A 25,124-nucleotide genomic window follows, 5' to 3' on the forward strand; every position below is an offset into this window, starting at 1 on the left:
TTAAGCCATAATCATCCAAATTATAACAAATAAAGGCTTGAAATATCTCGCTTTGCATGTAATGAGTCTATCTCATATGTTAGTTTCACCTTTTAAGTAGTGTTGAGCGCGAATATTCGTAAAATTTTAATTGCGAATATCGCCACTTAGAGAATTTGCGGATATTTACAATATAGTGCTATATATTTGTATTCGCATATAGTGTTGAATATTCTAATCGCAAATTTATTGCGAATATATTACATTGCCGATTTTCGCAATCAAGTAAACAATGACTGGAGATCAGGAATTCTTGAATTTGTGAATTTATGGCCAATATTCGGCCAAGAATTTGTTAAATATTGCGAATTTGAATATTGCCTGTGCCGCTCATCACTACTTTTAAGTTGCATTACTGAAATAAATGAACTTTGCACAATATTCTAATTTTTCGAGTTTCACCTGTAGATACCGTGTGTGTGTGTGTATATATATATATGTGTGTGTGTGTGTATATACACACACAGAGCTATTCACAGTAGAGATAGATGGATAGTTAGATAGATAGAAATAATTTTATAATCATTAATTTGTACTTGATTCTAGGTGAATCTCAATCTTTAGCGATTCCATTGGAAGAATTCTCTTAAAATGGCCACCGTTTAACAGATACATTATTTTTTTTTTTTTAAAGCATGACAGATTACTAGGCATTAAAGAGCTTGAAAGGAGTTGTTTTCAGTCCTAGGGGACCCCAGAGTGTCATACACACGACTTTTCATGGGAAATTTGACCACTTCTGTTTCAGGTCGAATGTATTCATACCCAAATGAATCTGCTGACTGTTTGATTAGAACCGGACCTGAAATGAATTTCAAGAAACCTGGTCACGATTACTTGCAGTAGATATTTTCAATGTTGAACATGACAATATGATAATTCCGTTACGTCATTAATCCAAACATATTATATGTATCTCATGAACGGTTTATCATAAATGAAGCAAGCGATGGTAGCAATGTGTTCAAAAACATAAATTTCATTATTTTATTCATACATATATTGTAGTTACATGACAAAAAGAGCTTTATGGACTGTGCAAAATGCCAGTGATTATCACGTTTTATCATTTATACAGTTACTCAGACCGGGTGACTATACCTATTGGACTTCGGTCAGCAAACATTATTTGGGTAGGACTTGCCAACAATCTAATATGTATAAAATGCTCAGAAGGACATACATTTGACCTATGTTGGTGAAAACCGGATTGGCTACATTGGTAGCTTATTTTCCCTTTTCCCAGCAAAATGACTAGGCTCCCAATGCGGAGACCTAACAACACACTGGGGGAGATTTATACCAAAACTGGTGTAAAGGAAAACTGGCTTAATTGCCCATAGAAGCCAATCAGATTGAGCATTTCATTTTCCAAAGGAACTCTGAAAAATGAAAGGTGGAATCTGATTGGCTGCTACGGGCAACTAGGCCAGTTTTCCTTTACAGCAGATTTGATAAATCTCCCCCATTATCTCAGTAGTTTAAGGCAGGATTTGGTGAGATTAGTTTCAAGGCTGTCATGGCTCTGGTATGAATGGAAACAATGACACTTTAAATGCATGATTTCCGCTCCTTTCAATCCAAAAGGCAGTTGTTCCAAGTGGAATGACTCAAGTCGCATTTCTTTAACAAAACCTGAGAACTACTGATGCACTTTTAGTAAATTTTATTATAGAAATAGAATTGTGGAGAATTGCATTGTCAACTTTGGAATTAAAGGGAATCTGTCCGCTCCGAAGCGCCCTCCAAACTGGAGTAAGCGCTGTAAGTTGTAAGAGACACAAAGTCCAGCTCTACAACTTTTATCGTCATAGTCACTTGCATTTTGACGCTGTGCTTCCACAAACGATCAGTAAAATGCATGAAGAGGACTCCTCTCTGAGTCCTCCCATTTTGTGATGGAGCACGTGAGTCCTCTCAATGCATTTTACTGCTGATTTGTTGGAGCACAGCATCGAAATGCAAGTGATTATAAAGACAACAATCACATAACTGGACTCTGTGTCACTTACACTATACACCGCTTACTCTAGTTTGGGGGGTGGTTTTTTTGAGGTGACAGATTTCCTTTAAAACGGTTACACCACAAAAATGATCATCAATAGGGGATAAATGTTGGAATCTGAGTGCTCCATCAGTCCCCTAGAAATGGACCAACATGCGCACTACTGGTAATTTAAGAGAGGGGACTCCTATATCCCTTGTTCTCAGGATCATGAGTTCTTAGTGGTCAGACCTCTTTCTGTCTGAAATTAATGTTTTTATTTTTATATGGGATAGCCCATTAAGGCTTGAAGTCTCTCTTTTTTTGTCTAAGCCTGTTCTGGTCATATATGAAGACTTGCATATGAGTTGAGAGGTGCACTATTCTTTAGTAGTGGAATAGTGGTGGCACAATGCATGAGGGTTGGGTTGTCAAGACTCACCTGGCAATGCTCTTCTCTACTTGTTGATGAAGAAAAGTGGTAGAAGATGAAAAGTAAGGGTGCTTTCACAAGTGTTGTGTGGTACAGAGAACCATATTCATTCTATTGATAACTGCATTGACACATGGTGCCTAGAGTCTTGTGAAGAGCTAGTTTGGCATTTGAAGGTCCACACTGTGCAATCAAACCCTCGAAGAATAGTTTGCTGAGAAATGGAGAGGGAACAATCGCTTTGCCAATACAGACTACGCTTTTGATCTCTATAACATGAGAATTGCTCTTTTCATCTTCTTTCAGTTTGGGTGACTGTCACTACTTCAGCCGAAAACTTCATAAGGGTATTGTCTACTCAGTCACAGCATCATAGGCTAATGGGATTATGAATGCCACCTTCTCAGAATGAGAGTATTGATGTAATAATTGGGTGCCACCATCTTCAAAAGTAATGACTATAATTTGCCAAGTGGTTGAATTTTATTAGCTATTTTGCTGGCTCAATCTTGCTTCTCTTACATTTTTGAAGCTTCGGAAATTGGAAATGTTCTGCTGAGAGGATTGTCTGAAGTATGACAGTCAGTCAGAGAAAGGAGCATTACATAAGGGTTATACAGGGTATAATAAATCTCTTGGAGAAGGAAGTCTTGTGATACCTGGCCTGCTTCTCTCAGGCAAAGTTTATACGAACGTGACAGCTAAATAAGACATGGGCTGCCACAAGCTTCAAACTATCTTAATTACAATGTTGGTAACGTTACAAGACTGTGAGACTCCAAACATAAAGTACTCAATGCACATATAAAGCGATATCCCGTCTGCATCTATTAAATGAGTCACGATTGATTGCTATGACACTGTTTCTTCCTGTCTATACTGATTGCTAGTAGCAACCAGTGCTTATCATTATGTTAGTGTGTATTTTATCTGGACTTGCTGTAGGCAGCCATATTGTAGGTTCTACCGCCAAGTGTATCAGGGTAGACAAAGAGTGGGCTCATGTGCAAGAACCCTATGCAGGTCCTTTGCTCTCCAGTAGCTCAGCATAGAGCACTCCCTTATGTCTTCTATAAGAAATTTTTAGCCGTGAAATTCATTAGCTCCGTTCCTCACATGCAATCATTAGACAATGGGAAGCAACTTTTACAGTGAAAATTTTCCCCTGGGCAACTGCACACGTTAGAGATGTGGTCAGTTCACCCATGATGTGTCTGTACAACTGAATGTGTTTTCTTTTTCTGAAGATTAAACTGCCTAAAACGTTCCTCTCTTGTATGTGTTTTGGGGCATCTCATTTCCAAGATCATAATGGTCGTGAGGTTTTCATGCAGTGAAGAAGACAATAGCCAAGTCTCCCTCTCTTCCTCGCCTTCCCTTCTCTTCTTCTTTCTCTTTATCAGTCTCCCTCACTTTTTTTTCTCATTCTCTCTATCTTCTTTCTCTCTCTTTGCCTCACTTTATCTTTTCTATTTTTCACTTTATTTTCTTTCTCTAGGTCCCATTTTTGTTCTCTATCTTCCTCTCTCCCTATTTTCTTTTGTTCTCTCTCTCTACACTTATCTTCCCTTTTCTGTCTCTCTTTCTCTCTCATTCTCTCACTGTCTTTCTTTTGTTTTATATCTTTTTTTCTCTCTCCCTATCTTCACATCCTTTCTCTTTTTCTCATGTTCTCTCACTCTGTCTTCCCTTCGTGTTCTCTCTAACTTTCTGTTGTTCTCTCTCTTTCTTTTTTCATTACCATCCTCTATCTTTCTTTCTCTGTTTCTTTCTGTCTTTTTATTTTCTCTATCCTACTTTCTCTCTTTTTCTCTCTCACTTTCTATCACTTTCTCTTCCTCTCTATCTCTCCCCCACTCTTTCTTTCATTCTTTTCTTCTATCATATCCTCCCTCTCTCATCACAAATTTCAATGATGCCCATCATTTCAAAATTTGTGTTGAGAGTTGCAATCACATTTCTGTATACCTATATATCAAACACTTCATATAACCTATGTATATCAATGATGTACATATATTTGAGGTTTGTTAGGAATACATCTAAGAGATCTATGCCAGCAGATTGAGGATTTACAGACTCTATACAAGAGTTCTCCTGCCCACATGTGAATCTAGAACTGCAGTGTTACAAACCATCATGATAAATCTTATGAACAACCTGTAATTGTCTTTGACCAAGCCATCTCCTTAGCCTTTTTAACTATTTTAGCACAGACACACACTTCTTGGAATTTTTCTGCAGTTGATATGAAGATCAATTGTTTACTTGTTACTTATAACCTCTTTTTTTATTCTGCAGGTGACGTTTGGTGGGACCTTCATTGGCATTGGGCGTAAAACTCCAGACTGCCAAGGAAATACGAAGTACTTCCGCTGCAAGTTTTGCAACTTCACGTACATGGGCAACTCATCAACGGAGCTGGAGCAGCACTTTCTAAAGGCGCACCCTAACAAAATGAAAGTGTCCTCTGATTCTGGTAAACCATCAGAGAAAAGCACCAATAAGTCCAGCCCTATTCCACGTTCTTGTGAGCCTGGAGATTTGGGAAGGTGGCAAGACAAAACCACTATTAAAGCAGCAGATGATATGCCAGTTGGATATTCAATGCCAATTAAACCTGTAGATTCCTCCAGGCAGAATGGTGCAGATGACACCAACTACTACTGGTGCAAGTTCTGTAGTTTCAGCTGTGAATCCTCCAGCAGTGTCAAACTTTTAGAACATCACAGCAAACAGCATGGGGTAGGGATGTCAGAAAGTCCAAATGCTGATCCTATTGACAAGGCCTACAGGGGAACAGTTATTAATCAAACTAAAATTGCCAAAAATACTGACGAACAGCTAACAGCAAAAGTAGAGAAAGGATTGGCTAAAAAGAAAGACCTCTCCATTAAACCAACTGAGGATTTAATAGTAACAAGCTACAATTGTCAGTTTTGTGACTTTAGGTACTCTAAAAGCCATAGCCCAGAAGTAATCTTGGTTGGGCCTCTCCTGCGCCATTATCAACAGCACCACAATATTCACAAGTGTACTATTAAGCATTGCCCTTTTTGTCCCCGAGGCCTCTGCAGCCCTGAAAAGCATCATGGAGAAATTTCTTACCCCTTTGCTTGCAAAAAAAGTAATTGTTCTCACTGTGCTCTCTTGCTGTTGCACTTGACTGCTGGGGTGACTGGTAGCCCGCGAGTTAAACATCAGTGTGATCAATGCCCATTCTCCTCTCCTGATGTAGATGTGCTCCTGCTTCATTATGAGAATGCTCATGAAGGCCAGGCATCTGAGATCAAGCAGGAACTGAATCACCAGCAAGCAACTGATGAACAGATGACCGTCAAAGAAAGCAAAGAACACTCATGTACCAAATGTGACTTTATCACCGTGAGCGAAGAAGACCTTTCAAGACACTACAGGTAGGATTTTTTTTTACAAATTCCTGCATAGGTAGGCTCACCAGATGTAAGGTATTCCGGAGCATGGCCTGAATTCTACCAAAAAGCATCTGAATCAGTCACAAAAATATACAAATGGCTGACTCACGGAATACGCTTACATTTATTATTACAAACATATACATATCATACTCTATTAGTCAGTGCTGCTGCGTGCAAAAATCCGTATTGCAGACTGCACTTTTGCTGTTCGCTCATGTATAACAATTATTCTTTAGTGTTTATAGTAACATATCAGATGTCTCTCACCAGGACTGTTCTGGAGAAATGCGTTAATGAGATCTCAATATATTATATTATTATAATTACTTGTTTTTTATTCTTATTTATATGCATATAATAGAGTATAATATGCATATGTTTGTAATAATAAATGCAAACTTATTCCGTGAGATAGGAATGTATTCGGATAGTAGTTTTTTTTGCCTATGACACATGCTTGGATAACAAATACATACAGTGAATGCCTCCGAATCATGTCTTGAGAATTTGGCATTCAATCAGAATACCAAATACAGTTTAATATGGATCTGTATATGAAATGCATACATTAAGGGCTTAAAAGAGTTGTCCATCGCCTTGTATTTTTCTCGTCAAATGCATATAATGGTGTAAAATAATAAACTGAGTAATACCTGACCCCCTCTACTTCTGTGTATCAGTACCCTGGTCTCCAATGATGATGTAGCCATCAGTGACTCCAGAGGTGTCCCCTGAAGCAGTGGCGTACTTAGAGAAGTTAGGGCCCCATAGCAAGGATCAAACCAGGCCCTCACACAGGACAGAAGGTTTTTGCTTAAACCCTTTTCAATGACCCTTGGGCCATTTTTCCACCGCTTCCTTTAGAGCAGGGTTTCTCAACTCCGGTCCTCAGGGCCCACTTAACGGTCAGGATTTGACAATATCCCACAGAATGAATACCTGTGGTAAGTCCTGATGCACTGACACAAATTATATCACCTGCTCAATACCAATGAAACATAACTGGTAGGTGGGTCCCAAGGACCGGAGTTGAGAAACCCTGCGTTAGAGGGTAGAGTCCTGACCAAGTTTTCACCCCCAGTAGAAGAGGAGATAATCCCAACTGGGCCCCCTCCTGCCCTCAGCCCCATAGCAGTCGCATGGCCTGTCGCTATGGTAGTTGCGCCCCTGCCCGGAAGCCAATGATTGGCTGCAGCAGTCACATGTACATGATGACATGTCCTCACTGGGATATAAATACCAGTGGGGGACCAAGGAGAGATGGGGGATTGGAAAGGTATAACTCTGTTCTTTTGCATAGCTCTAAGATTTGGGGGGAAAATGTTTAAAGGACTAGTAACCAATTTAAAGAATCTTCTCAAGTTTCAGGGTAGAAAATGTTTAACTAATATAGGTCACTCCATTAGCAGGGACCTTCATTTTGAACAAGCAATAACATGGGCTTGCATTGGTTTCAGTTTGAGCTTTTTTGTGCCTTTGCAGGGTGTGGATACTTGAACATTTCCTCTGCAAAAAGTGCATCAGGGGCTCCTAGCTGTGAGCCTCATGCCCCTTTCCGAATCATGTTCTTCAATGTTAAGATAATGCTAACAATTTGAATCCAATATTTAAACTAGTCATAAGGTCTAATTATTATATCAATTCCCAAGTGAAGAAAAGACTTCCAATTTTTCTATCAGTATTATATGATATTTGGAAACATTATTAGGGACATTTACCAAGCTCTTTGTGCCACTATTGTGGCGTAAAAAAAGTAGCAGATTATGGTGCCAAAAAAAGGGAATATGGCTTAGAAGGAAGTAGCGTGGCTTCGCAACGCCTACCACATTTACTATAACTTTGGCCAGAAAGTGGCAGATGTTATATCTGAAGTCTATGCCAGCCTGTAGCTGGCATATACTTCCGTTTCTGGTGCACAGCAGGGCAGAGATGCGCCTGGTTTGTTAAGAGGCTTCTTAATAAATTAGGCAAATCTCACGCCAATGCAGGCAGATCAAGACTGGCGTATGGATGCGCCAATATTGATATATCTCCACCAATGTACCCACACTGTACCCCATTTGGGTTTTTGAACAGTGGTTGACTTTAAGAGAAACTCTTTAGAGGTTATGGACACCTTTCAGAGCCAGTATAATTGATTTTGATGTACATTGGGCTAAGAAATAGTTTTGTGATAGGTTTTTATTAAAAAAACATTGCACTGTTTGGCTTCTGCAGCTTCCATTTTTCATAGTATACAGTATAGTAGCTCCATAAAGCTGTTCTGTGATAAATCCATTACAGAGCTCAATCAATGGCTCATTTTCTATGACGCATAGAAGCTACAGATGTCAAACAATTCATAGTTAACCACAAAGGTGCACCTAGCCTGTCAAGTGATTTCTTCTACTTGCTCGAGGGTGGCTTATGATGAAGAATGGAGAGAAGTTGAGCAGTGTGGTTGTCTCACTTCAGCAAATGGCATTCATCAATTGTCCATATTGACTTCTTTAATTTATTTTTCTATCACATTATACATTCACGATCACCATGCAATCCAGCAGCAGTGACCATGCATGCACACTATAGGAAAAGGCGCCATTCTCTCTGATGATGGGGATCGTGGGAGTGCGTATAGGCCTGGCTCTTTTTTCTACAGTGTGCAAGCGCGGCTACTGCTGCTGGATTGCAGGGAGGTCCTAATCCCTGAAAACGAGATACAGTATATATGTTAAAGGCAGGGGCATAACTACCATAGCGGCAGACCATGCCACTGCTATAGGGCCCAGAGCAAGAGGGGGCTCAGTCTTAGTTGGGATTATCTCTTCTACTGGGGATGAAAACTTGGTCAGGACTCTACCTTCGAAAGGAACAACTTTTAGCAAATGAGGCAGTGGAAAAAATTGTCCAAGGGTCATTGAAAGGGGTTTAGGCGGAAACCCTTCTGTTCTGTGTGGGGGGCCTGGTTTGATACTTGCTATGGGGCCCTTACTTTTCTATGTACGCCACTGGTTAGAGGTGTCTATAGCCTTTAACAAACCCAAGTTATTCTGTGCTATTTCCTAAAATATAATATATTTATTTTTTAAAGGCCTTTCTGCTATTTTATTGGGAAACAATTAACTTGAACTATTATATTATTAAAAAAGATTCTTATTTATCTGTTGATACAATCTGGAGGGAAGCATTAAGCTACTCTCATACAGAGATCACACATTTGCATGTGGTTTGCTGTACACTGCACATTTTATGTTATATTTTATACCTGTTCAAACTTGTTTGGTGAAAAAAAAAAGTCCACTGTACTTGATCAAATGGCACACTGTGCAGAATTATATATTTTTTTTATATACTGAATGTAAGTGTGTATATGTGTGTGTGTGTGTGTGTGTGTGTGTATATATATATATATATATATATATATATATATTAGCATTGAATGTGGAGAGACTAAACTGTAGTATAATTAAAAATCCCAATACATTATTAATTCTATTATTTTATACATAAATTATAGGTCCTAAATGGAAAGCACAAGGGGTAATGGATTGGAGCAAATGGCTTTTGGCATATTTAGAACTGATATCCTACTACTAGCTTGTCATAGACATAAATTATTTCCTGGTAATCTGGACAATTTAGAATCTTGAAGTGAGCAATAACTCTGCTTGATGTATGTGCAACATCTGGACCTTAATTACTTTGGTGAAAAGGTTCGGCTGCTCTGTAAATGGATGCATGTATAGGCTCCTTTTTATTGTAAGTTACTGACAGCAAACTCTTAAAATATTTTGCTCTGCTCACATGATATATGTATGCTTCTCATTGGCATGGCCTTATTAGAGAACTGCGTGGTATTGACGTGTAATATAGTGCCAATAGAATTTAGTGCCATACAATGGTTCCATACTCAACCTCCAGGAGCCTTGATTCTGAATGCCTCAGGACCACATAGTTACCTGCGGAGTTCATGTGCTACCGTACGGGGTCCATAGAAACCATATTGTTGTGTGCAAGAGCCCCAAGGCTAAGTGAGCTAGTCATATATATATATATATATATATATATATTTTTTTTTTTTTTTTTTTTTTTTTCATTGCAACCTATATTCAGGTTTCAGATTAACAGTGGAACTGGATGACCATCTTTTGGGCATGACTGGAAGAGTAATGATATCCCAGGTGTTCCTTATCTGGAACAGGTTGAGAGAACATTATTTTGTATTTTGTACATTGTTTTCTCAGATTTTTGCTAAAAATGATCTCATACTTTGATGCCTATAGTATACTTCTGTCATTTATGCACAAGGAAAGATAGCGTTGACAGAATGTGTGTCTTCCTTGAAGAAAAAAATTAAATAAAACTGAAAACAAAACAACAAAAGAATGATTAGAGTAGTATTGCGGCCAAATAAAGTGTGCAGTGAGATGCGAACTAAGCACATTAACTTTTCCACCTACTTTTCCAAATTTCAAAAACTCACACATCTGCATCTTTTTTTTCCCTCCAGAATTATTTTAAGTAAAATGATAATACCCCTTATATTGTCTAGGTGGTCTCCATTAAAGCTATTCGGGTAGAGGATGCATGTTTTCTTGACGAAACCCAATTTTGCTTAAAGAGGACCTCTCCAACTCTCCTGACATATCTAAAACACGGATGTGTGAATACACTCATTAAAATTAATGGGTACGTGTGCTGTCCATGGAGAACACCTACAGCACACGTACGTGGACTATATATGTAGTGCCATTCCTTTTACTATTCCATCTAGTAGCTTATGAATGCATTGCTGGCAATTTTCTGTGAAGGTCCAAATGAGTGTTACCAGCTGGGGGATTGTCCCTGCTCAGTCTGACACTATCCAATCAGTGCTGCCGCTGCCAGACTGGGCAGGAATACACCCCAGCTGGTTACACTAATCTGGACATTTATTGCAAACTGCTAGTAAATCATTTTAGCAGGAATAATAAAGGAATGGCACAACATAAAGTCATAAGAATAGATGCTCCAGAATTATTATATGCGGAATGCAAGTAGTTACGGGCAACGGGAAACATTGCTACATACCCTATGAGACATACTGGACGGGAATCTTCCAGATCTTGTCCTCTATCATTGGAACCACAATACCCAAATCTTCACACCTAGATTTGTTGTTCTTGGACTTAGACAAACTCCTAATAGAAGGTAGAGTATTGTGTTGTAAGATATTAGTGATAGCTAAATTGGTCATCACTAGACATTGGAAAGAACAGATAACCCCACCTATTGAAGAAGCAATATCTACTATTACTGTCACACATCAATATGAGAGAGCATTAACCCCTTCTATCATGTCACTTAAATCTCTACATCATACATGGCTCATGTGGAATGGGAGTTTGTATGGTTCCATCAAGAATATTCACAGTCATACATATATAAGCTCATCTGAATCCATCCCAAACGCTCATGTCGATCAATATCTTAAACTAAATCCTGCAAATGAATCTGGCCTGTTACTAGTTTACTTTGTTGTTTATTTTGCTTTATTTTTTTTATTGATATTTTATTTTTAACCTTTATCTGAATGTAAACTATAAAGTATTAGAAGTACACAGGAAAATATATGACAATTTTGTTATGTATACTCAATGTGTATTCTATTTCAAACTGGTCTAGTCCAGATATGTCTCCTTTTGTTACATATTCTTGAAACTTAATAAAAACTATTGAAGCAAGTAGTTACTAAATCAGTCATGTCAGGAGAGTTGACGGGTCCTCTTTAAAGCCTGTTTGATAACAGAAATCCTAAAAAAAATTGGGTTTGATATTAACACAGGAAATTTGCAAACCCTCTAAAAAAAACAAATAAAGAATGCTTTACCGTAAAATTGTCTTAATCTCTGCCTGCTGTCACAATTGGGTGGTGGAATTTCTGTCTAGACCTGCTAAAATGCAGCCTTGTTGATTCTCGAATTTTACAATAGTCCTTTTCTTCCCCTTACGTTCTTTCCAGGTTAGATTATGGAAATATTCCTTTCACAAGTCGTGTAACTTTGGGATTTTGCTATGACATAATCTGGAACACATTCAACAAGTGCAATCTCAATGGTTCCATATTGTTTCCAGTTTCGCTCACCTGTCTCCACATTTGCACAGATTGATAACTTGACATTTCACCTGCATTGAGCTGGAAGTGTGTGTACTGTATTGATTCAAGAAAGCAGAACAGCAGTAAGACAAACAAATGTTATACAGTTCCCTAACCACTGGCTACAAAGAAAGCATGGATGTGGGTTTAGTTACACTACTTAAGTGAAATACTTCATTTCACTCTCAAAATGAGTAGGAAAACATTACACGCTTGCTCATTATAGTTCATTATAGGAACAAGTTTTTTTTTTTTTTAAGGGACTTTTATTAATCTGTTGTAAAAATGGACAACACATTTTTAGTTTAGTTTAATTTGTGCTACATAATAAGGTGGAAATTCAGAGAAATCCATCTAAGGGCTCATGCACACGGTTTTTCCCCTGAAAAAACGTCCGTGTGCATTCCGTATTTTGCAGAACGGACCGGCTGGCCACTAATAGAACAGTCCTATCCTTGTCTGTAATGCAGATGATGAAAGGAATGTTCTATTTTTTTGCGGAACAGACATACAGAACCGGAATGCACACAGAGTACCTTCCATTATTTTTTTTGTGGATCATTGAAATAAATGGTTCTGCATATGGTCCTAAAAAAATGGAACAGACATGGAAAGAAAATACGTTTGTATGCATGAGCCCTACTTCAGATAGTTACACTATAGTATTGATCCAGAGGAAGGCAACAGAAACCAATAAGCTAGCACCCAGTTGTGTTTTCTCTTCTTGGGCCCAACTTTGGAAATCCAAAGGTAAATTCCTAGGATCAGTAAAGTACATGCCCAACCATCATTCCATTCAATCTTCTCAATTAAAGTTCAGGACCTCTGTTCAAGTAAAGCTTCCATTTGGTTGAGCCTCCAACAATCAGACATTTGTCCCCTATCCTGTAGCTCGGAGTGGGTTCTGAATCTCCTTAAAGAGACTAGTTCTGTATGGAGACTAACTTGAAGTACTCCATGGTATGGAAACATATTGGCAATGCTGCATGGGAAACCAATAATCAAGGAGGTATCTGCCACCATAGAGACGCATCTGGCTTGACTATGTTCTCTTTTCAAATCCCAAGGCTTGTTGGAAAGTCGGATCTTCACTCATAGAGAGCCACTTTTAAAAGGAGATGGTTCTCTTTCTTGAAGGATACCTCTTTGCATATACTGTACCTATCCTGTGGAAATACTTCTTGGGGAAATACCCCTTTAAAGATCAGTTCAAGCCTAATTAGCTTTGCTTTACCCATTTTATATACCCATTATTGCAGATCTCAATGACATCAAGCATGTGGGGACAGAATTATAACCCTATAGACCTCAGTGCCATCCAGTGGCAACCTTGTTGCCCACCACTAGCCAATTAACATTGAGCTTTCTAATTGCACATAAAGGAGTTGTGCAGGGTTTTTATATTGATGACCTATCCTCAAAATAGGACATAAGTATCTGATCGGCGGGTTTCCAACACCCAGGACCCTCACCAATCAGCTGTTTGAAGATGAGGCGGTGCTCAATGCAAGCTCTGCTTCTTCTTCATTACACTGCTCGTCATCTCAAAAGTGCAGGGTAATCACAAGTACTCGCTCTATTCACTTGAACGGCTAAAGTACTTGCAATCACACTACACCGCCTCTACAGGGGAGACAACACGTAGCGTAACGGCTCATGCACACGAGCATAATGGCTCAGTGGCAGTGCTGCGGACCGCAATTAATGGTCCACAATTCACGGGCACCAGCTGTGTACACTCCATTTGCAGATGCAGACCCATTAGCTTCAGTGGGTCCGCGATCCTCAAGATACAGCCAAAGATAGAACATTTTTTATCTTTTTGTGGTGCGGAGGCACGGACTCGAAAGCCCATAAAAGCGCTTAAGTGCCTCTGCCCTGCAAAAGTTAGGTGAAGTCCTATCTTCTGTCATATCTTGCGGATTGTGGCCCAATTCAATTCGATAGGTCTGCATCCGCACCACGGAGTGCACAAGGCCAGTGCCCGTATTTTGCGGACCGGCTGTTTACGGCCCACACTACAGTCCTCATGTGCATGAGCCCTAATGAAGAGGAAGCTACGCTTACATGGAGCGCTGCCTTCTCTTCAAACAGCTGATTGTTGGGGGTGCCCGTTTTGGACTCCTACTAATCAGATATCGATGACCTACCCTAAAAATAGTGCTGTGAGTGTAATAGAAACTGTGTGTTATGACTAAATAAAAAATGCAGGCCATATATCAACTGGGAATGCACTGGAAAATAAATGAAGTTTTGATGGTTCTTTACACAAACTTTTTGGATATTTTTTTATTCTTGAGTATAATTCTATGGTTTGTAGCCTCCTGTGGTGTCATATTCATACAGTTCTCAGAATGACTACCGTGTGTAGGTGACTGTAAGACTTCGGGCAGAGTTGTTTGTTGGCAGAAAAGTGCTGAGACATTGGCATTTTGGATAAATAAGTTAGAGGTAAGTCGAACACCTGCAGCTACAAGTTATGTAAGCGTTCCTGTAGACATGAGGGGATTTCTCGTGTTAATGGGCTATGATAGATCTTCATGAAGCTTCACATAAAGTCAGATTTATTCTGCATTTCGAGCTGTATTTGCATTTGCGGTTGATTTTGAGAGTGTTGTTTCAGGGGAAAAACCCACTTGATTCTGTTTCCAGTGCAAATATAGATGATGTATGTGTCAGAAAACGATGACAATAAAGATCTGGTTATTACATTTCCTGTAGCTTATTACATAAGGCGGATGAATGGTACTGCCACTTGTGTATGCCTAGATTGTACCTGCAGTATCTTTATGTCTGTAAGAGAAAATGGATGCACTTCATAAACCATTCGCAGAAATGCGACATCATCCATCTTCCAGAAAGAATCAGACACGCTGCCATTTCTATTGTAGCAAACATCACTCTTTGGCTCTGTGTATCCTTATTGAAATACTCTTACGATCTTTGGGGTAATTTCCATCATATCTGTCAATTTGCAGCAAAATCTGCAACAATTCATGGCAAGATCTGCCTGGGTAATTATGAGCAAATTTGTTGCAGAATTTGCAGTGGATTTATAACAGATTTCAACCTACTTTCACACCTGCATTTGGTGCGGATCCGTCTGGTATTTGCACAGAAGGATCCGCACCTATAATGCAAACGTTTTATATCTGTTCAGAACGGATCTGTTTGCATTATTCTTTTTTAAAAAAGTCAAAGTCAAAACGGATCCGTCCTGACTGAAAGTCAATGGGGGATGGATCCGTTTTCTAATGCACCATATTGTGTCAGTAAAAACGGATCCATCCCCATTGACTTACATTGTAAGTTAGGACGGATCTGTTTGGCTCCGCATCGCCAGGCGGACACCAAAACGCTTTGGTGTCCGCCTCCAGAGCGGAATGGAGCCAAACTGATGCATTCTGAACGGATCCGCATCCATTCAGAATGCATTGGGGCTAAACTGATCAGTTTTGTACCGCTTGTGAGAGCCCTGAAACGGATCTCATAGGCAGACCCAGAAACGCCAGTGTGAAAGTAGCCTTACAAAAGATGAAACCCGCAGTGGAAATTTGTCACTACCAGTCAATTTACGATGTAATTGCTTCTCAATGGGTGGATTTAAAGGGAATCTGTCACCAGTGACCACCACATAGACACATAGCTGTGGTTCACCTGATTTAAAACGCACCAGATTTTTTGTTGTTCTGAGAATCCGTTCCCGAGTTCTGATACTTTGTCTTAATATGGAAATTAGGCCTTTGGTGTAATGAGAGCATCAACATTGCTCATGTTGCACCCAAGCTCTGCTCCTTTCTGTTGCCAGTTCCATTGCTGCTTTCATTGACCAAGCGATGGCAAAACAACCAGGAAGGAACTGGCCACAAAAAGGAGCAGAGCTTGGGTGCAACAAGAGCAATGGTGACACCCTCATTGTCCCAAAGGCCTAATTTATTAAGAAAAAAGTATTATGAATCGGGAACAGAGCCTCAGATCTGTTAAAGTAATGTTAAAGAGATTTATCATCTTTTGGGGCTTTTTGGTCCAGCCCCACAAGTGGCTAGACCTGTGGAGGGAAGGCTACTTACCTGTACCCCACCACTGGTTTTAGGCTTCTATATGTCTTCACCGCCTTTTCAGAGCTCCAGCTCCCATGTGTCAACATCTGGTTTGAAGGCTGCTGCAGCCAATCACTGGGCACAGCAGTGACAAGTCCCCCTTGTTTCACGTCAGTGGGTCACCCAAACCAAGGGGGATGTGTCACTGCTGTGGCCGGTGATTGGCTGCAGAGGCTGTCAAACTAGATGTTGAAACGGAGCGAAGGAGCCGGAACTAAGTGACAGGGAGCAGGTAAATATGCTTCCCTCCACAGTTCTGGCCACATGGTGGTGTTTTTTTGTTTTTTTTTATATAGATTGTAAGGTTTATTTATTTTGATTTGAAGTCGGTTGCAAGAAACACACAAATCCCTCTAGTAATTGTCCGGGAAGATCTGCTTATCTGAGTAAGTCAGCGATCATGTTTTGACACTTAATGGAGTGTGGAAGGAGAGGTGATGTTTGCTGGTGGAAGAGTGACACCGCTGCTTTCCCCGTAGCCTATATTTCATCAGTTACACTTAGAACAATAGAATTTTCTTATCAACTTGACAGGAACATGAGTGTGTGCCAATTGTGTGGTAAACCTGTCTACTCTTCCATTAAATAATTCTTTACAAATACATAGCAGCTTACCTGCAATAGACATATCAGGGGAGAGATAACTCTCAACACCAGTGAATGCAAACAAAATGCAGTATACTACACTAATAGGCTCATTGCACCAGTGTGACTTCTCATTATTCACAGCATGTCTCACATTAAAGATCATTTAACGCCTCACATCACTCGAGAGAACGTTTTCTAACATTAACAGTAGGTATAGAAGATTAGCTAACCATGCAGCAAAATAATATCAATGATTATTAAAGCTAATCTGCAATGTATGGCATAATAAAACCTTATTGTTAATTGAAACCTCATAAAATGTAAAAATATGAAAATATGATTTATTATTATTAGTAGTAGTAGTAGTAATGATAACGTTTATTGTATTATTTTAGAGGGAACCTGTCATTATGAAAATGTGAATTAATCTGCAGGCATCATGTTATAAAGCAGGAGGAGCTGAGCAGATTGACATACAGTTTTAAGGGAAAGGATTCAGTAGAACTTGTAATAGATAAATTTGCATTCCAGTTAAGTCTGGGCGTTGAAGTCCAGGAGGTGGTCCTATCAGTGATTGATAGCTTTCCCTCTATGGGGAGGTGGTCCTATCAGTGACTGACAGCCTTCCATCTATGAGGAGACAGTCCTATCAGTGACTGACAGCCTTTCCTCTGTGAGGAGGCGGTCCTATCAGTGATTGATAGCCTTCCCTCTAATAGAAGGCGGTCATATCAGTGACTGACAGCCTTCCTTCTGTGAGGAGACGGTCCTATCATTGATTGACAGCCTTCCCTCTATGAGGAGGCGCTCCTATCAGTGACTGACAGCCTTTCCTCTGTGAGGAGACGGTCCTATCAGTGATTGACAGCCTTCCCTCTATGAGGAGACGGTCCTATCAGTGATTGTTAGGACTGCCTCCTCATAGAGGGAAAACTATCAGTGATTGACAGCCTTCCCTTTATGAGTAGTCGGTCCTATCAGTGATTGACAGCCTTCCATCTGTAAGGAGGCGGTCCTTTCAGATATTGACAGTTATCTCTGTATACAGAGTCATAGAGGGAAGGCTGCCAATCACTGATGGGACCGTCTCCTCATAGAGGGAAGGCTGCCAATCACTGATGGGACCGTCTCCTCATAGAGGGAAGGCTGTCAGTTACTGATAGGACCCTCTCCTCATCGAGGGAATGCTGTCAATCACCGATAGGACCGTCTCCTCATAAAGGGCAGGCTCTCAATCACTTATAGGACCGTCTCCTTGACTTCAAAGCCCAGAATGAACATGGATACAAGTTTTAATGAGTCTTTTTCCATAAAACAATACCAATCTGAAACGCTCCTCCTGCTCTATAACATACTGTCCTCCGCTCAGATGCCATGTTCAACGTGATCGGTTCCCTTTACTGGTAGTAATATAGTTATTCACATAACAAAAAATAAAAAAATCTAGCTTGTGCTTACAATATGCTTTGGTGGTATATGGTTATAATATACCACCAATGTCTGATCGGTGGCGGTCCAACCTGTGGTGAACCTATAAATCTCTAGAACAGAGTGGTAATGATAGGAAGACCATGGCCTGCACTAAGCATGTGGTACCTAAAGAAAGCTGAGTGGAGCAAAAGAAAGGAAGAAGTACACATTAATTTCCCAACTCTGCTGCCCGTTTTTATTTTTATTTTTTTGTAGGTTGGAAAATACTATCTGTCCTGCTCTAAAAATTTCCAGATCATTAGTGGTAAACAATACTGTTATCCAAGAAATACTGTATAAATGTTGGGTTATGCAAATGACCAAATGTGGTGTGCCATATCAAAGAGAAGTTGGTTGCTCTGCCAACTCCATGAGACCATGAAATAATGTTCGTAGTGTCCACTATTTTTCAACTTGTGATTCAGTGGAGAAGCATTGAATGGTCAGCCAAAGTAGGTATGCACTCTACAGTACTCTAACTGTCCTCCTGTTGTGATTTTTATATGCAGAACAGTTTATAATCATAGAGTTGGGAATCCATTGCATAGAAAACACTTATCTTAGGAATGTTAAAGGCACCTTTACTTGGGTCAACGATCGGGGCGGTTATCAGGAAGGACTGTTGTTAGGAATGACTGTTTCCAATTATGGTCTTGTCTTGTGTGGTGCCACCACCTGATGAAAGACCAAATACTCATTTATTGGGTGAAACATCATTGATGTGGAAACCAAACTCATCTTTTCTGGGCAGCAGATGGTCTTGCTGCCCAAACCCGATAGCTTTCACTCTTCCCTATACAGAAGGGTTGATTGCAGCATTTAAATAGTCCAACATTTATTAAATGGGGCATGTCACCTCTCTTAGCTTGTCTCTTATTTCGACTACAATTTTATGGCTATAGGTACTGATAGGTGGTGATTGTTCAATGCTAGACTTTGCAAGGACACCCTCCCAAATGGTAACTTCCAACTGCAACTTTATCCATAAACGTCTACCAAGAATAGAGGAAACATGACAAAACATACAGTCATAAGAACAAATGCTGTAGAATTGTCATTTCATGTTGAATACTATTATTTACTGATACAGACAAGACAAGAGTAGTGACAGGTCCTCCGAAAGAGATACATTTCATATACCAATCTAAAAAAAGATTGTTGGAGTGACTTGTACAAGAACATTTGCATCATTATCTTGCTGTGATATTAATAAATATGTCTAAAAGTTATTCTCGGTAAGCTAAGTCAGTAAAAAACTAAAAAATACTTTTAGCAAGCACAGCATAGAAATGTAAACCTTTTCATAATATGTGATAAAAAAAAATAAAAAATTGCACAATTTCTAACTATTTAAATCCATAGGCACAGGGAGAAGTGTCCACTGGGCAGCTCATTGGCTTGACTTCATTGACAGCTCTCTAAAAAGAGAACTGTCAATAGAGCCAAGCTTTTTTAAAACAATAGGTCAGATTTGCTAATCCTTTCCGAAATGGAGACAATGTAAACTTAGACTAAGCAGTCAAAAGTTGAACGAAATTTTTCAGTCACACATGCTGGATGATAAATAGGGTGCATGACTAGACACTTTTCAAAACTTTTCACCAACTATTCGTTGGCTTACTCTGGGACAAAAATTCTGCACAAAAATGTTGGTGCAGTTTAAGTGCATGTTGTCATATCTTAGGCTGCACCCTTTTATGCAAAATCATGACCCCTAATTGTGAGGGAACAGCAAAACAGGCAAGTTAGGTACAGTGGAATATTCTTATTCTTTGCTTCATAAATATGTGCAGCACTGGATGTGACATTACACACCATAAATGGTACCAAAAATTTGAACATTTTTGACAAAATTGTGGCACAATCACATAAAAAAATTGCCCCAATATGTTTTTTTTTACAAAAACATAATTCTTATTAATGGAGTCTATCAGTATTTTATGCTGCCTGTTTTTGGGCAACATGAAACCACTGACAGATTCCCTTTAACTGTATATAAAATTTTTCTGTTTGCTGCTACTAGTTGCATTGGTTGCTTATTTTCACATGCGTTAAAAAGCTCCGCCATTTGTCTTCAAAGCTCCCAGCCTGTCACCTGCTCATCAAATATTTCTTTTGATTTGTCACATGCGGTTTGATCTACCACAGACATGTCTTTCATCGGTTTGTACAAGCTGGACCTATGCTCTGGAATGCTCTTCTTTGTTTTATGTCTATCCTCTAATCTATCCTCAACCCAGCCAATCATACATATTGATGAGAGTAAGGAGAGAGTTGTCGGCTGAAAGATGTGTACGACTAAGGCTTGTTTCACATTTGCGGTAAACAAATCCGGCAGGCTGCCTGGGCGGGAACAGGCTTCCGGATTCGTGAATACTGGACGCTACCATGCACTGCCAAGATACCGTACGGCCTCCTTCACTATAATAGGGACTGGCAGAGATCTGGTGGTCTGACTAAAGCTTGTTTCACATTAGCGGTAAACAGATCTGACAGGCTGAATGAGGCCGGACGATATCTCGGCAGTGCCCGGTTGCGCCAAGTATTCATGGATGCTTACCGCAAATTTGAAACAGGCCTAACTTCACTCTTATTTGTTTCACCCATCAGCATCCTTGGCAGTTTTAGATTGAGTGCTTTGCATTTTGGACTGTACTGTATCATACAGACCTTTTCACACATTAATTATATCTGAATGAGATTAACTATTCCCTCATATTACAGTTGACCATGAACAGAGGTAATTTTACAGGGCCCAAGGATAGGAACAATTATTGGGGGACAACAATCATACAAATGCTTGTTCCCAATAATTGCCCTATGTAAAAGTGCCAGCAATTGTCAGGTGATCATTCACAGGGCCAGGTTCAGGCATAACCATTTTGCCTGGCTCTATTGATGAAGAAGGAAAGGGAAGCAGGCAGAGGAAGCAGGAGGAGAAAGGGTACAAAGGGTGTCTTGGGCCCACCTACTGTGCACATTAATGGGGCATGCCATTATTAAACATGAAATATTTTAGGACTTTGTCTGAAACACATAATAAATTTGGTACACTGCATGGATGCTAGCAGTCATATATTATAATTAAGCTTCTCTAATGTGCCACCATAAACGTATGTAAGGTTCATGTATTGAACTTCAAGAGCCATAATTTATCATTTTAAAAAAAGTTATTGACTTTTAAAAGGAATGTATAGATGAAAATCAAGAAACTTTCTGTTGACTTTTATGGGTGAGAGTTGTGGGCATGCTCTGTAACCTGTTCAGGAGTCACTGTGCATGGAAGGGGAGGAGCTGAGCTGTACCCATCTATAGCCAATGGTGAATCCTGTGTTATCTGCTCCTGCTTTCTAATAACGAGGTGTTGCTTTTCGTTGCAATCCTTCCCATAATATTTTTGTCCCTAGTATATAAGTCCCAAGCTGTAAAGTTATCATCAGGAAGCATCAGCAATTTGTATGGACTCAATGATCGGTCAGGAATGGAGCTCTTTGTTGGTCTAAAATCATCTTTGTTTAAAATGTATTAAATGTATTTAAAGTTTGGGTTAACATATTTTATTTTAGTAGAAATTATCTAATAAGCTGTTTTTTGTGTATATTTTAGGAGAGTACATAACTGCTACAAATGCCGGCAATGCAGTTTTACAGCAACTGAAACTCAATCTCTTTTGGATCACTTCAACTCTGCACACTGTCATGAGTCTGAAATCACTACAGCTAATGGTGGCGAGACTCATGGAGTCTCCAACATCAAGGAGGAGCCAAAAACTGAGATGAAGGTGTACAACCTTGTCACTCCTGAATCCAAAATGGGAGAAGCCATATATGACAGCACTGTGAAAAGGAAGAAGCCTGATGACAAGGATGTACTCAGGGAGAAATCTTGGTCTGATGGTCCGGTAGATGACCTCCGTAGTGTTACCTGGAGAGGATCAGAAATTTTGAGAACAAGTCCATCCTATACACAAATGGGTTTGGGCCTTTTGACCACAGTATCTGTCAACCAAGAACAGCAGAAATCATCGAGAGATAGTCCAAATGTTGAAGCAGCACATTTAGCAAGACCTCTTTATGGCTTGTCTGTAGATACTAAGGGATTTCCAGGAGTGACGGCTGGAGCCAGTGGAGAAAAATCGGGGCCACTTACACCACAGTATCCTACCATGGGAGACAGCAAGTCCAAGGATGAATCTCAGTCACTCCTACGGGTGAGTCCACATGTTAAGGATATCTTTTGGAGCTTTACTCTCTGTAGTTCATCTTTTCAGTTGATTTTGGTATTCTATTGCTCATTTATTATGTTTCTATATTGGAGAACGACCGCCTACAAGATCTTTTTTGTTTGATTTATATACCGGTGATTTATTTTTTAGTTTTTTAGTCTTTTCCATAAAAATTTGACATGTTAATACATGTGGATCTTCATTATAGATTGGTGATTTGTATTTAACACTCTTTACTTCATATTTCTTGCTTTAGCTGTGAAAACTTCTTTGTGTCCTTGTTCCTAAGGTAATGTAATTGTATGTTTAGTGAGGTGAAATCAGTTCAGAAAATACCAAGCAAATCAACAGGAAACATAAGCCTGTTGTTAGCTCTGTGGCGTTAATCAGTTTATTATACGTGATTGAAGGACTGGATACCAACACCTTTTTATTATATGGTAATACGTACCGTAGTCCTAATAAATCATGTTCCTCACAATGAACCAACTGCTGTATAATTATTATTTCAAGTAGAATTAGTTATCAAAAGTTCTGAAGGTTATTTAGAAAAGTTGAGATAATGATGTGAACTGATCACTCATTTCTTTATCTGATATTTTGTTAAATCAGTCTTTCTCAATTCAACTGCTCATTAATCTACTATCTAACATATTCAGGAAAATTCTTGATGTTTGAAAAAATAATTGATATTCTTAAAGAAATAATGCTCACCATATAAAATGAGACAGAAGTTGGTCTAAAGGTCTGTTTTTGACCATTTCAGCACTCCCTTATTTGAAAACTTAACACAATTGATCATTTGTGATAGCTGATGGAGGAGACTTCTTTTGGCTCAAAACCTGGAAATTAGAAATTTGTCCATGGTCGACTGAAAGTAGAAGTACCATATGTGGTATCATTTGCCATTTTGCAAAAGCCCCATGAAGTTCATAATCAGACAGTTTAGGTTAATGGTGAGATCTTCCATATGAACTATCTCACAGAAGATTGATTGACCATACAGCTTTACCCTTTGGAACTGTCTATGAAAATAAGTAGGGATGACTTTGGAGGCCTTTCTATTTTTCATATTATGAGTTTTGATCAGTGGGTGCCTGTGTGCTTAGATCCCCACTGATCAATGGAACCTACTGTCAGAGACACTTATATGAGGGTTGTTCGTCTATGGCTTTGATGGGCTTTTTCAGGCGCTCCTAGACAGCAAGAATAAGCCGCCTTTAGCTGTTGGCTATGTATGAGCTCATTCAGAGTTGTCTAAAGAGACACAGCCTATTCTGCCACTCCATCCAAATGATTAGTCAGGGTCTCGGCACCAACTATCAAATCTTTTGTATATTTTTTTTATGAAACTTACCATTTGAACTAGAAAAAGTTGAGTCTTTGTTTCTCCACTGGCTGATTTTGGGGGTCTTGGAGGTTGGACTCCTAGTGATCAATGTTTAAAGGGGTAAACCATAGTTAGAAAAGCATTATACCATTCCATAGGTTATGTCTGTTATTGCAGCTTGACACCATTAACATGAATGATGCCCAGCTGAAATGCCATCTGTGGACATCGGAGGTGCTGTTTTTATAAGGAGTTCTGAAAATTGAAAGGTGGAATCTGATTGGTTACTATGAGCAATTAAGCCAGTTTTCCTTTTGATAAATCTCTCCCCATGTTTCTATAATCCTGGGCAGAGTTGAATGATGCCTTTCAAGTATGATAAGAAAGGGCTTCTTGTTTTTTATGTTTTTTTTGTGAATAATCAGTCCAAAAATATGAAATTAACGTAATCATGTATATTTTTGTGTGGCTTAGTAGAAGATTACTTCAGATCTGTTTTATATTTACCATCTTCCCATCAATGTGGCAGTAGCATTATTTTTCTTTAAACACACATTATTTAAAAAGTTTACAGCAAAGAACTTTTTAATGCAAAAATGATGTGGCAACAGTTTCAATGTGATCAAATGAACAAAAGAAGCATATGGTCATATCTTTCACTATGATGCCGTGGTACTGGGCTAGATCTGCTTTCAACATTGGCATATGGAAATAATTATTTTTGTAAGCCTCTGTGTTTCCTGCTAGTGCCGAGGAAAATAGGCCATCTCATGAATGTTTAGAGATTGTAGGAGCAAGTAACATTAGATTGAGTAATTCATTTTGTGATGGCCTATGCATGTATTAGTGTCACAGTATATTACACTAGTCCCATACTAAAGCCTAGTGGGTGGAGATGACGGCATATATTTGTTGTTTAAGTTTATCCACATGCTATGTAAGTTTGAATCAGTCACAGAATTCTCTCTTGAAAATAACCTGAGAAGTGCGCGAACAAGTGCCGTGAACGTATTCTTGAGAATTATGCTCAACATCTTCTTACGACTCCTATGGCTACATAAATTGTGTATTCGTATGAAATCCTGGTTTATTTAGCTTTTTGCTAGCTACGACCGGTCACACAAGTATTGTCTAGTTATCTCAAGATCATGATGGGCAAAGCCCCAAAAGAAACTTGGTTGTAATGCACCACCATATATTTGTATAACAGTGCACTACTGCCAGTTCATGTAAATGCCACAGACATCTGTTGAGACACTTTTAGGCAACTTTCACACTCGCGTTTGGTGCGGATTCGTTATGGATCTGCACAGACGGATCCGTTCAGATAATACAACCGTCTGGATCCATTCAGAAAGGATCTGTTTGTATTATCTTTTACTTGACAGCCTTGAGGCCTTTAC

General features: G+C 39.3%; 1 protein-coding gene across 4 annotated transcripts in view; it reads left to right on the plus strand.

The window, feature by feature from the left end:
• The window catches only part of TRPS1 (transcriptional repressor GATA binding 1), a 275,397-nt gene that overhangs the window by 112,545 nt on the left and 137,728 nt on the right, over positions 1-25,124 (plus strand). For all 4 annotated transcript variants that reach the window (XM_044294001.1, XM_044294003.1, XM_044294002.1 and 1 more), the window contains 2 exons: positions 4,758-5,872; positions 21,773-22,376. In XM_044294001.1, coding sequence (XP_044149936.1) covers positions 4,758-5,872; positions 21,773-22,376 — 1,719 coding nt within the window. The remainder of the gene's footprint in view (positions 1-4,757; positions 5,873-21,772; positions 22,377-25,124) is intronic.

Source organism: Bufo gargarizans, chromosome 5 (assembly GCF_014858855.1).
Source record: "Bufo gargarizans isolate SCDJY-AF-19 chromosome 5, ASM1485885v1, whole genome shotgun sequence".
NCBI lineage: Eukaryota > Metazoa > Chordata > Amphibia > Anura > Bufonidae > Bufo > Bufo gargarizans.